Here is a 13,292-nt window from a genome sequence, read left to right as displayed (position 1 = left end):
ATATAATGCTAAGGGAAATAAATCAATGAGAAAAAGACAAATACCATATGATTTCACTCATTTGGAGAATTTAAGAAATGAAACAAACGAGCAAAGCAGGGGAAAGAAAGAGACAAACCAAGAAACAGACTCTTAGCTATAGAGAAAAAAATTGGTGGTTACCAGAGGAAAGTGGGGGATGGGTGAAATAGGTGATGGGGATTAAGGAGTGCACTTGTCATGATGAACACTGAGTAATTAAAACTAAAACTTAAAAAAAATCACAATAAGATACTACTTCAAATCCATTGGAATGGCTAAAACCCACCAGAATGGAAAACAATTTGGGAGCTTCTTATAAATTTCAACATGCACTTTCCACTAGACCCAGAAATTCCACTTCTATGTATTTACTCAAAGGAAGTGACAACAAATGTCAACATAAAGACTTATATTTAAATATTCACAGCAGCATTATTCATTGTGATGGTTACTAGACTTAATATATTTGTCAAACCCACTGAACTGCATACCTTAAAAGGGTGCATTTCACTGTATATACATTACACCTCAACAAACCTGACTTATAAAAAAAAAATTCATTCAAAAGTCAGCCCTCTCTGACTCTATCCACGCTTGTCTAAATAACTCTTCCATACACTCATCCAAATTGTATTACAAAGCTATAGTAATCAAAACAGGATGGTACTATGCAGGTATTCATCAATCATCAGTTTACCAAGTCTAAGGATCTTGTCTTAACCATCTCTGGATCCTTAACAGTAAGAATAATGCCTGGTAGAAAGTAAATGATCTATCACTGAGCCTAAGTAATTCTGGCTATTTTCCTGATACATCTTAGTCTTGCTTTCCTCTGAAAATTTGTAATTCTATTTTATCTGATTTTCTAGTAGTATGTTACTTGTTATACCTATTCCGTAGGTGAGTTTTGACTTTCTATAATGATATTAAGTTTCTAATTGGCTTAAAAAACAAGTTTTCTATTTCTTTTGTTCTCCATTATACCGACATAACCAGCTTTATAAGAAGACACCCGAAAGCTGACTCTCTCAAGTTAGGACAGGTTCAACATAAACACAGGTGAGTATTCCAAGAAGATCACTACCTAAGGAATATGTGAGTTGAAAAGCACGAAGGCCACCTTCTTTGGCTCAAAACTCCCCTACCAGACTATACAGTCAATACAACTCTAACATTAAGAAGCATCATCCTCCATGAAATGTAGGTACTTTCAGAAGAAAGACAAGTGGGCAGCCCGGGTGGCTCAGCGGTTTAGCACTGCCTTCAACCCAGGGCCTGATCCTGGAGACCCGGGATAGAGTCCTGCATCGGGTTCCCCACATGGAGCCTGCTTCTCCCTCTCCCTCTGCCTGTGTCTCTGCCTCTCTCCCCTCTCTGTGTATTCTCATGAATAAATAAATAAAATCTTAAAAAAAAAAAAAAGAAGAAAGACAAGTGCTCAATACCATCGTCTATCCACAGCCAACTATGGTATGTGGGAAGACAGAGTATACACCTCACTGCAAGGTTCTAATTGGCCAGTAAAAGGCAACAAGTATCTCATACTGAAAGAGAGGAGAAAGGCCCTAAGCCAAAAGTCATTATTTTATCAATTTTCACTGAGACCAGTCCTAAAACAGAGGGAAAAATATAAAAACAAAAAAGGTTAGAGTGATTAGAACTTAGTTATAGAAAATATATATTATATGCATTCTTCTGGTCACTATAGGAGGACACAAAATAAAGTATATGGTAAGCAAAATGAGAATAGAGGGGTTTTTTAATGTGAAAGAAAAATATGTAGAATTAAATAGTTTCTTTAGAAGAAAGAAAGCAAAAAAAAAGGTAAAGGAAGGAAGGAAGGAAGGAAGGAAGGAAGGAAGGAAGGAAGGAAGGAAGGAAGGAAGGAAGGAAGGAAGGAAACGAACCTGAGTGGCTCAGTTGGTTAAGCGTCCAACTGCTGATTTCAGCTCAGGTAATTCCAGGGTCATGAAATTGAGCTTCAGGCTCTGCACTTAAGATTCTCTCTCTCTCTCTCTCAATCTCTCTCTTTCCCCCCAGGTCCCTCCCACCCCCACCACCATTCAAATGAACACATATACTCTAATAAACAAATGAATGAATGAATGAATAAATAAATAAACAAACCAGAAAGTCTATATTGAGTAAATATTAAGAAACATCAAGGATATTTATAGATATGACTAATATTTCGGAGTTACCATTAACAGTAGTCCCACAGGTATCACAAATAGACAAAGCATCATTCCAAGATTGTTGGGTGGTTACCAAGAACTACATGTTATATATCAGTGTGGTACAGCACAAAGAATGAATTTGTAAGTCAGCCAGGCCTGGATTTAAAACCTAGCTCCAGGGGCGCTGGCTGGCTCAGTCAATTAAGCATCTGTCTTTGGCTCAGATCATGATCAAAGGGTCCTGGGATCAAGCCTGCATTGGGATCCCTGCTCAGCTGAGAACCTGCTTCTCCCTCTCCCTCTGCCCCTCCCCCGGCTCATGCTCTTTCTCTCTCTCTCTCTCTCTCTCTCTCTCTCTCTCTCTCAAATAAATAAAATCTCTTTTAGTAAATAAATAAAAAAATAAATCCTAACTCTACCTACCAGTGTGATCTGAATTTTCCCATCTGGAAAATAAGGGCACTAATACCAACCTTCACAAGGCTGGTATAAATATTAAGTGTAATAACCTACATCAGAGGATGGTAAGAAGGTTTCATATCATAAGCAATCCTGATATATTGCTAGCTGCATCCCGGAACACTGTGTCCAAAGGGATTACGGAGCTACTTATCAGCTCAGCTAGAAGAGTCTTATGATCCAATAACTACCTCACTCATAGGGGCTTAGGAGTACTATACAAGTCAGGGATTTGTCAGCCCTGTGCTCAATAAACAGTAGCTCTCCTTCTTCCCAAAATAATCCAACTCTACCGGTCATAAAAGTATGTTCTATATTTGCAACTTAATTTTTAGATTCTATGAGGGAATAACCAATAAAACAGAAGAAGTACAATGAAATGGGAAAGCATATTCTTTCCTGAAAAAAAAAATCTTCTTAAATTAGAGGCTTAGGGTGCTTCTTCGTAAGTTTCTTCTATTAAAAATTATTTTTTAAACTTGGCAATGACTCAAAGTTTCTACAATTAAATAAATAATCATAAAAGTTCTCTCTTTATAATCGGAAATATAGAATCTGAAGAATCTACAGAAAGGTTAGACAGGTTAATTTAGAGAAGACAAATACTCAAAACTATAGTCTAAAAATTACCTGCTGACCCAAATATTTCAGCCCATCCAAACAGACTTTCCATTCAATCAAAAGCTGGTAAATGTCCTCCTTTCCACCCCATATCTTCACCACGAAACAAGACACGGATGTATCAAGACGGTCCGGGATTATTCCAAAATCGAGACTCCGCCACGTTGGATTCTGTTGATGGAAAGGAAAGCATGAAGACTCTAATTTGTTTACAGGTATTAAAAAATACTTTATTGCTTAAAAATGTAACCATTAAAAAAAATTTTTTTTAATTTAAAAAAAAGGACCCATCATCTGAGTTTTCTGCAAGTCATAATCTCTGCTGGTGGAGGGTCTTGCCTCAGTGTTGATGGCAGGGTGGTGGTTGCTGAAGGATGGGGTAGCTGTGGCAGTATCTTAAAATAAGACCACAAAGTTTGCTGCATTGATTGACTCTTCCTTCATGAACAATTTCTCTGGCACACAATGCTGTTTGGTAGCATTTTACCCCCTGTAAAATGTTTTTCAAAAATATAATCAATCCTCTCAAACCTACCACTGCTTTATCAACTAAGTTTATGTAATATTCTAAGTCCTTTGTTGTCATTTCAACCATCTTCATAGCAGCTTCACCAACAGTAGATGCCTTCTCAAGAAACCACTTTCTTTGCTCAACCATAAGAAGTAACTGCTCATCTGATCAAGTCTGATCATGAAATGCATCAATTCAGTCACATCTTCAGACTCCACTTCTCATGCTAGTTTTCTTGTTATTTCCACCACATCTGCAGTTATTGCCTCCACTCCAGTCTTGAATCCCTCACAATATTAGGTTTGGAATCAGCTTCTTCCAAACTTCTGTTAATATTATTTTGACCTCTTCCCATGAATCACAAATGGTCTTAATGGTATCTAGAATAGTGAATCCTTTCTGGAAGGTTTTCGATGGACTTTGCCCAGATCCAGCAGAGGAATCACTATCTATAGCAGCTATAGCCTTACAAATTGTATTTCTTAAATAGTAAAAACTAGAAAGTTGAAATGACTCCTTGTTCCATATGGGCTACAGAATGGATGTTGTGTTAGCAGCTACAAAAACAACACTAATTTCCTTGTACATCTCTATCAGAATTCTTGGGTGGCCAGGTGCATTGTCAATGAGAACTAATATCTTGAAAGGGATCTTCTTCTGAGATCTCAACAGTGGGCTTAAAATATTTATGAAATCGGGATCCCTGGGTGGCGCAGTGGTTTAGCGCCTGCCTTTGGCCCAGGGCGCAATCCTGGAGACCCGGGATCGAATCCCACGTCGGGCTCCCGGTGCCTATGTCTCTGCCTGTGTGTGTGTGTGTGTGTGTGTGTGTGACTATCATAAATAAATTTTTAAAAAAATTAAAAATATTTATGAAATCATATGGTAAACAGATGTGCTACCATTCAGGCTTTCTTGTTCCTATTTTAAAGCAAAGGCAGAGTACATTTAGCATAACTTTTAAGGACCCCAGGATTTTCAAAATGGTAAATGACATTGGCTTCAGCTTGAAGTCACCAACAGCATTAGCCCCTAACAAGAAAGTCAGCCTGTCCTTTTGAAGCTTTGAAGCCAGGCACTGATTTCTCTAGCTGTGAAAGTCCTAGATGGCACCTTTTTCCAATAAGAAGGCTGTTTCATCTGCATTGAAAATCTATTGTTTAGTGTAGCCACCTTCATTAATTATCTTCACCAGTCTTCTAGATAATTTGCTGCACATTCTACATCAGCCCTCACTGCTTCACCGTGCACTTCTATGTTATGGACGTGGCTTCTTTCCTTAAACCTCATGAACCAACCTCTGCTAGCTTCACACTTTTCCTCTGCAGCTTCCTCAGGTCTCCCAGCCTTCATGTAATTGAAGAGAGCTAGGGCCTTGCTCTGGATTATACTTAGATTTAAAGGAATGTTGTAGCTGATCTGACCTTATATCTAGACCTCTCAAACTTTCTCCACATCAGCAATAAGGCTGTTTCACTTGATCACTGGGTGTTCACTGAAGTAGCACTTTCAATTTCCTTCAAGAACTTTTCCTCTAAACTGAGGGGGTATTATGCTGAGTGAAGTCAGTGAGTCGGAAAAGGACATTCATCATATGGTTTCACTCATACAGGGAATATAAGAAATAGTGAAAGGGATTATAAGGGAAAGGACGGGAACTGAGTGGGAAAAATCAGAGAGGGTGACAAAACATGAGAGACTCTTAACTCTGGGAAACACACAAAGGGTTTTGGAAGGGGAGGTGGGCAGGAGGGATGGGATAACTGAGTGACAGACACTGAGAAGGGCACTTGATGGGATGAACACTGGGTGTTATACTATATGTTGGCAAATCCAACTTCAATAAAAAAATGAAAAAAAGAAAATTCAGATATAAATGTTGAGGATATATTAAAAATTATTATAAAGTTAATTTAGTGCCTCCCCAAGAAAAACCTTTTCCTGTACATTCACAACTTGGCTAACAGTTTGGTGCAAGAGGCCTAGCTTTCAGTATATCTTGGCTTTCAATATGCTCTCCTCAACAAGCTTAATCGTTTCTAGCTTGTGATTTAGAAAGGCATGTAACTGTCTCTTTCATTTAAATGCTTAAGAGGCCACTGTAGGGCTATTAATTGCCCTAATTTCAATATTGTTGTATCTAGGGGAATAGGGAGATGCCTGAGGAGAGGGACAGAGTTGGAGGAATGGTTAACTGGTGGAGCAGTTAGAACACACAGAACATTTATCAATTAAGTCCACTGTCTTATATGGGTGCAGTGCATGGTGCCCCAGAATAATTGTGATAGCAATATCACAGATCACCAAAGCAAGTATAATCATAATGAAAATTTTGAAATATTGTGAGAATCACTAAAACATGACACAGAGACAGGAAGCATGCAAATGTTTTGGGGGAAAATGGTACCAACACACTTGCTCAAAGCCCAGTTTCTATAAACATTCATTTTTTAAAAGCACATTATCTGCAAAGTACAGTAAAATGAGGTATACCAGTAAATACCTCACCTGCGCACCCAAGCACCATTTGCTGAGTGAACCAACCAACAGAAGGAGGAACATCAGTAGAGAGGCTCGTGCAGGGGTGCCTGCAGGTGACACTCTCCAACATGGAGAATGGAGCCGGGACACGTAAGGGAGAGGTGTTTTGGAACAAGATGTGACAGCTGGCTGAGGGTGAAGGTGAGGTGCCAGGTAAGGGAAGAATCGAGAATGTCTCCTGGGTTTCTGTCTCACACACCCGGGCGGGTGATGGGCCACTTTCCGTGCAGGGGGAGGCTGACAGAGGCTAAGGGATGCAGTGTGGGGGCGGGGTACCCCGGCCAAGAGAACCAAGAGGCCCCACTTGAACTCCAGCCTCGAGATGCCTTTGGGAGGAGTGAGCGCAGACGTGGGGAAGGGGGGGGCAGTCTGGAGCCCAGAGAAGAGGCAGAGGTGGAAGCAGCAGCCACGTCAGGAGCCAGGTCACCCAGGGAGAGTGTGAGGGAAGGGAAAAGAGGGCCAGGACCTACGGGGGTCCCAACGGTCTTAGAACCAACAAAAACCAAACCAGGGGCGTCTGGGTGGCTCAGTGGCTGAGCAGGTATCTTCGGCTCAGGACGTGATCCCGGGATGCGAGATCAAGTCTCACGCTGGGCTCCCTGCGAGGAGCCTGCTTCTCCCTCTGCCTGTGTCTCTGCCTCTCTCTCTAGGTCTCTCATAAATAAATAAATGAATCTAAAAAAAAAAAAAAAGAAACAACCAACCAACCAAGGTCACGTTAGTGTGGTGAGCTGGAGAGCCTTTTTAGCCTCTCCGAGTTTGTTTCCTCCTCTGTAAAATGCGATAATAAACCTTTCCCAGAGGACGATACCCCAAAGCACCAGACGCACGAGTCGGGGTTCAGCAGATGACAACAGCCCTTAGGAGGGCTCTGAATTCTCCATCCTGACAAGGCCGGAAAGGGAACAGACTCAGCTCTTCTCCAGCCAAAGCCAGCAGAAACAGACCCCTAAGCCATCTCAGTGAGTCCCCCTCACAGCTCTGCTTGTTCTCCAGGCTCCTCCAGAGAGAGCACTGGCCGGCCCTGACCCACAAGGGAAGTCCATCCTGCACGCAGCTCCTCAGAATGAACAGCAGTACTTCTGAATTTCGCTCCTTATTTATTATAGTCATTAAAAGGAGGATATATGATAATACGGCTTCATATGGTATACACTTATTTATTCAACACTTAAGACAGAATTATTAAGAACTGAAACATAAACAGTGTCTTCAAAGTACTTCCAACTTGTTAGATTCAAACCCCTAATTACATCATTTCATGAAAAGTTCAGTTATAGAATTATGCACAAGGCTATACAGTAGCACAGAAGGGAAATAATAAACTTTGAGGAATAGGGGAAAGACATCACCACAGAGGCTGTGCAACTTGGCTTTTAAAGGACAAACAGAATTTCCCCAGGTTAAAATAAGGACTTTCAGGTGTAAAGAACACAATAAACAAGGGCTCAGCAGTGTGATATAGTAAGATGTGGTCAGGGAGCTAAGAAAACTCCTGGAATGCACAACGCAAGAGTGGCAGGACACACAGCTCGAGAATAACAAGCAGCTACACTGAAGGATCTTTCAGGGCACCTGGTTGGCTTAGTCAGTCTACCAGATTCTTGGTTTCAGGGTTGTTGAGTGTGAGCCCCATGTTGGGTAGAAAATTACTTAAAAATTAAAAAACCATTAAGTAACTTGCCAACATCATGCATTTGGTTATATCTGGAGCAGGAAGTCAAAGTCTACATATCTGACTTAAAAGACATGATAACAACGAAAAATAAAACAAAAAGATAGTGATAACATTAGGTAACTTTTGTGTATGAGGTAGGCCACGCTGCTGGGGATCATTTAGCATAAAGCAATTGAGTTTTATGTCCTAGGCAGCCCCTGAAAGATGACTCTAGTAGAAGATGTGATGTTCCTCATGATAAGCTCCAGTCAATGAGAAAAAGGTAAATAATGTCCCCTAAATAGGAAGAGAGGGGAGGGGAACCAAAAAAAAAATGTGATACAGATATAAAAAATTCAAATGATAACATTTCTTCTAACTGGAATTCAACAGACCACCAACTCCACTATCCTTGAATAGTTAAAAACAAGAAGCATGGAAACAAAGCTACTTAAACTAACAAGTCAGATCAAATATATCCTATAAACTTAAAAAAGTGTCAAGTCCCTGCATAGAATGTTTATTCCTAATTGGCATTAGTTGGCATAATTTTCCAGAATATGCACTTTATTTAAAAGCAGTAGTAGTGGGGGGGAGGGGCAAGATGGCGGAAGAGCAGGGTCCCCAAATCGCCTGTCCCCACCAAATTACCTAGATAACCTTCAAACCATCCTGAAAATTTACGAATTCGGCCTGAGATGTAAAGAGAGACCAGCTGGAACGCTACAGTGAGAAGAGTCCGCGCTTCTATCGAGGTAGGAAGACGGGGAAAGAGAAATAAAGGAACAAAAGGCCTCCGAGGGGGAGGAGCCCCGCGAGGAGCCGGGCTGAGGCCGGGGCGAGTGTCCCCAGGACAGGAGAGCCCCGTCCCGGAGGAGCAGGAGCTGCACCAACCTTCCCGGGCGGAAAGGGGCTCGCAGGGAGTTGGAGCAGGACCCAGGAGGGCGGGGATGCCCTCGGGCTCCCGGGGACACTAACAGACACCTGCGCCCCTGGAGAGTGCTCCGAGCTCCCTAAGGGCTGCAGCGCCCACGGCGGGACCGACTGGAGCAGCTCGGAGGGGCTCGGGAGCGGCTCCAGGGAGGGAGCTGCGGGGCGGGAGCGCGAATCCCACAGCGCAGGCCCCGGAGCACAGGGCGCCGGGACACAGCCCAGGATCCGGCCTCCCCCGGGACAGGCAGAGGCCGGGAGGGCCCAGGACAGCGAGGACGCTCCTGCCCCGAGCTGAGCAGATCAGCGGCCCCGCCCCGGAGCCTCCAGGCCCTGCAGACGGAGAACCCAGAGCCCCGAGCCCCGTAGTTCCTGCGGAGGCTGAATCCAGGCTTCCAGAGTTGCCATAGCAACTGCTGCTGTTCCTCCTGGGGCCTGACGGGGTAAACAACCCTCGCTGAGCCCTGCAGCAGGCAGGGGCAGAGCAGCTCCCCCAAGTGCTAACACCTGAAAATCAGCACAGCAGGCCCCTCCCCCAGAAGACCAGCTGGACGGACCAGTGATACTCCCCCGAGTTCCAATACAACTTGTTTTTGGCCACTCTGCACTGAGCAAAATGACTAGAAGGAAAACCTCACTTCAAAAGAAAGAATCAGAAACAGCCCTCTCTCCCACAGAGTTACAAAATCTGGATTACACTTCAATGTCAGAAAGCCAATTCAGAAGCACCATTATACAGCTACTGGTGGCTCTAGAAAAAAGCATTAAGGACTCACGAGACTTCATGACTGCAGAATTTAGATCCAATCAGGCAGAAATTAAAAATCAATTGAATGAGATGCAATCCAAACTAGAAGTCCTAACGACGAGGGTTAACGAGGTGGAAGAACGAGTGAATGACATAGAAGACAAGTTAATGGCAAAGAGGGAAACTGAGGAAAAAAGAGACAATCAATTAAGGGACCATGAAGACAGATTAAGGCAAATAAATGACACTCTAAGGAAGAAAAACCTACGTTTAATTGGGGTTCCCGAGGGCGCCGAAAGGGACCGAGGGCCAGAATATGTATTTGAACAAATCCTAGCTGAAAACTTTCCCAATCTGGGAAGGGAAACAGGCATTCAGATCCAGGAAATAGAGAGATCCCCCCCTAAAATCAATAAAAACCGTTCAACACCTCGACATCTAATAGTGAAGCTTGCAAATTCCAAAGATAAAGAGAAGATCCTTAAAGCAGCAAGAGACAAGAAGTCCCTGACTTTCATGGGGAGGAATATTAGGGTAACAGCAGACCTCTCCACAGAGACGTGGCAGGCCAGAAAGGGCTGGCAGGATATATTCAGGGTCCTAAATGAGAAGAACATGCAACCAAGAATACTCTATCCAGCAAGGCTCTCATTCAAAATGGAAGGAGAGATAAAGAGCTTCCAAGACAGGCAGGAACTGAAAGAATATGTGACCTCCAAACCAGCTCTGCAAGAAATTTTAAGGGGGACTCTTAAAACTCCCCTTTAAGAAGAAGTTCAGTGGAACAATCCACAAAAACAAGGACTAAATAGATATCATGATGACACTAAACTCATATCTGTCAATAGTAACTCTGAACGTGAATGGGCTTAATGACCCCATCAAAAGGCGCAGAGTTTCAGACTGGATAAAAAAACAGGACCCATCTATTTGCTGTCTACAAGAGACTCATTTTAGACAGAAGGACACCTACAACCTGAAAATAAAAGGTTGGAGAACCATTTACCATTCAAATGGTTCTCAAAATATTCCCTTAAAAACCATAGAACACTTCTGAAAGAAATTGAGGAAGACACAAAGAGATGGAAAAATATTCCATGCTCATGGATTGGCAGAATTAATATTGTGAAAATGTCAATGTTACCCAGGGCAATTTACACGTATAATGCAATTCCTATCAAAATACCATGGACTTTCTTCAGAGACTTAGAACAAATTATTTTAAGATTTGTGTGGAATCAGAAAAGACCCCAAACAGCCAGGGGAATTTTAAAAAAGAAAACCATATCTGGGGACATCACAATGCCAGATTTCAGGTTGTACTACAAAGCTGTGTTCATCAAGACAGTGTGGTACTGGCACAAAAACAGACATATAGATAAATGGAACAGAATAGAGAACCCAGAAGTGGACCCTGAACTTTATGGTCAACTAATATACGATAAAGGAGGAAAGACGATCCACTGGAAGAAAGACACTCTCTTCAATAAATGGTGCTGGGAAAATTGGACATCCACATGCAGAAGAATGAAACTGGACCACTCTCTTGCACCATACACAAAGATAAACTCAAAATAGATGAAAGATCTAAATGTGAGACAAGATTCCATCAAAATCCCAGAGGAGAACTCAGGCAACACCCTTTTTGAACTTGGCCACAGTAACCGGAGAAGGACAGTGTATGTTCTCATTCATTTGGGGAATATGAATAATAGTGAAAGGGAATATAAGGGAAGGGAGAAGAAATGTGTGAGAAATATCAGAAAGGGAGACAGAACATAAAGACTTCTAACTCTGGGAAATGAACTAGGGGTGGTGGAGGGGGAGGAGGGCGGGGGGTGGGGGTGAATGGGTGACGGGCACTGAGGGGTACACTTGACGGGATGAGCACTGGGTGTTATTCTGTATGTTGGTAAATTGAACACCAATAAAAATTAATTTATAAAAAAAAAAAAAGCAGTAGTAGTAATAACAAGTTTGAAGAAGGATATAGAGCAACTAAAACCCTCACACTGCTGCTAGGGAAGTTATCAGTATAACCATTTTGAAAAACTATTGGCAGTATCCACTAAAGATGAAAATAACCTATGACCCGGCACTTGATTCCACTCCTAAGTATATATCTAACAGCAATGAAATTCATACACATGTTCACCAAAGGACATGTCATTAGAGTTCATAAACTACTACGTGCAACAATATGGATGAATCTCACATATGTAACACTAAGCAAAAGAGGACATGCTGTGTGTGTGTGTGTGTGTGTGTGTGTGTGTGTGTGTAGAAATACATGTTCAAAAATAAGTAAAACTAACAGATGGTGCTCAAAGTCAAGTCGGTGGTTCTCCTTTGGAGAAGAGGTAGTGACTAGAGGGAAAACATAAAAGGTGCTGATAACGTTCAACTTCTTGATCTGGGCTATTATATGTGCCCTTTACTGCAATGCATGCTCTATCTCAATAAAAAGGTAATGAAACTATATTTGTTAAAGACCCAATAGCAGAAAAAATACAGCATCTTAGAAGGAGGGGGCTGCAGCAATAAATCAAATAAAGGTATCTTTTCATGCTGTAATTTTAGGCCTTAAAGTCTAAAAAGCAGACACTGGAGGACCTTCCTAGCTTTCAAATTATACCACCTGAAAAGGTAGCCATTTACTCTCCTATGTGTAAGACCATCTCTCAACAAAAGTACGTGTGCTCTAGATCATGACATAACAAAATTTCAAATGCTCATTCTCAAAGTGATAAAGCACCAGAAAAAGCATGAAATGACCACCCTTTTCCAAAGTGAAAAAAAAGAAGGAATTGGTGAATATATTGCATCCGGGAGAGGGAGGACTTGGGAAGCAGTTGCTGCATTAAATATTTGTAAATAACTTCATTCTCGAATAAATCAAAAGCCTTTGAAAGTGAGGGTAGTGTTGTGAAGTTACTTCATATGATCGAAGAGATGACCTGGGTCTCCTTTCTAAGTCAATACAACGTTAGTACAGCACAGCTATTGTCAGTTGTCTCATTACAATGACCCTCCTTTATACTTTCATGAAATAGCTGCCAGACAGTACGCAGTAACTCCTGAGCTGGTACATTCAGACACTGCCAGAGAGTCTCCAAACATTCAAAGATTTTAGTGCCCAACCATGTTACTGTAAAGACCCAGATGATTTCTATTTTATTTAACCTAGACATGTCAGCCCATTTTCTACTTGGAACAAATTCTTCAAGCACTAAGACAATATAGGGACCCACACCATATTCACTAAAAGTACAGCAACAGAATATTAGGGTATTTGTGGCTTTGAAAAGTTCACTACCTCCTCACTATCCGCAAGAGAATCTAAACTCAGTATTTAGCCAGGACAACTTCTCCGTAACACTGCTCTATGGCAGCTTATTTATTAAAGAAACACACTTGCACAAAGAAATTTCAAAACATTCACAAACAATCACTGTTCTTATCACCCAGTAACAAATGTATGGTCCAGAAACACAACTTGGGAATTCCTAACAATTTGTCAAAACATACAAGATAACTCTTGGGAATTGCCTGCTGATTTTATAAGCAGTAGTTACTTCTCAGCCCAATAAAATCTCTTCCACTAATTCATCTCTACTCATCCTTTAC

At 41.7% G+C, this 13,292-nt stretch overlaps 1 protein-coding gene across 5 annotated transcripts in view; it reads right to left on the bottom strand.

The window, feature by feature from the left end:
* UVRAG (UV radiation resistance associated) overlaps positions 1-13,292 on the bottom strand; it is a 309,399-nt gene that overhangs the window by 249,474 nt on the left and 46,633 nt on the right. For all 5 annotated transcript variants that reach the window (XR_008663846.1, XR_008663847.1, XM_055320492.1 and 2 more), the window contains exon 4: positions 3,288-3,449. Coding sequence is in view for 3 of the 5 variants with exons in the window: in XM_055320492.1 (XP_055176467.1) it covers positions 3,288-3,449 (162 nt within the window). In the remaining 2 variants the exon portion in view is untranslated. The remainder of the gene's footprint in view (positions 1-3,287; positions 3,450-13,292) is intronic.

Source organism: Nyctereutes procyonoides, unplaced genomic scaffold (assembly GCF_905146905.1).
Source record: "Nyctereutes procyonoides isolate TBG_1078 unplaced genomic scaffold, NYPRO_anot_genome, whole genome shotgun sequence".
NCBI lineage: Eukaryota > Metazoa > Chordata > Mammalia > Carnivora > Canidae > Nyctereutes > Nyctereutes procyonoides.
This window is presented reverse-complemented; position numbering and strand designations above follow the sequence as displayed.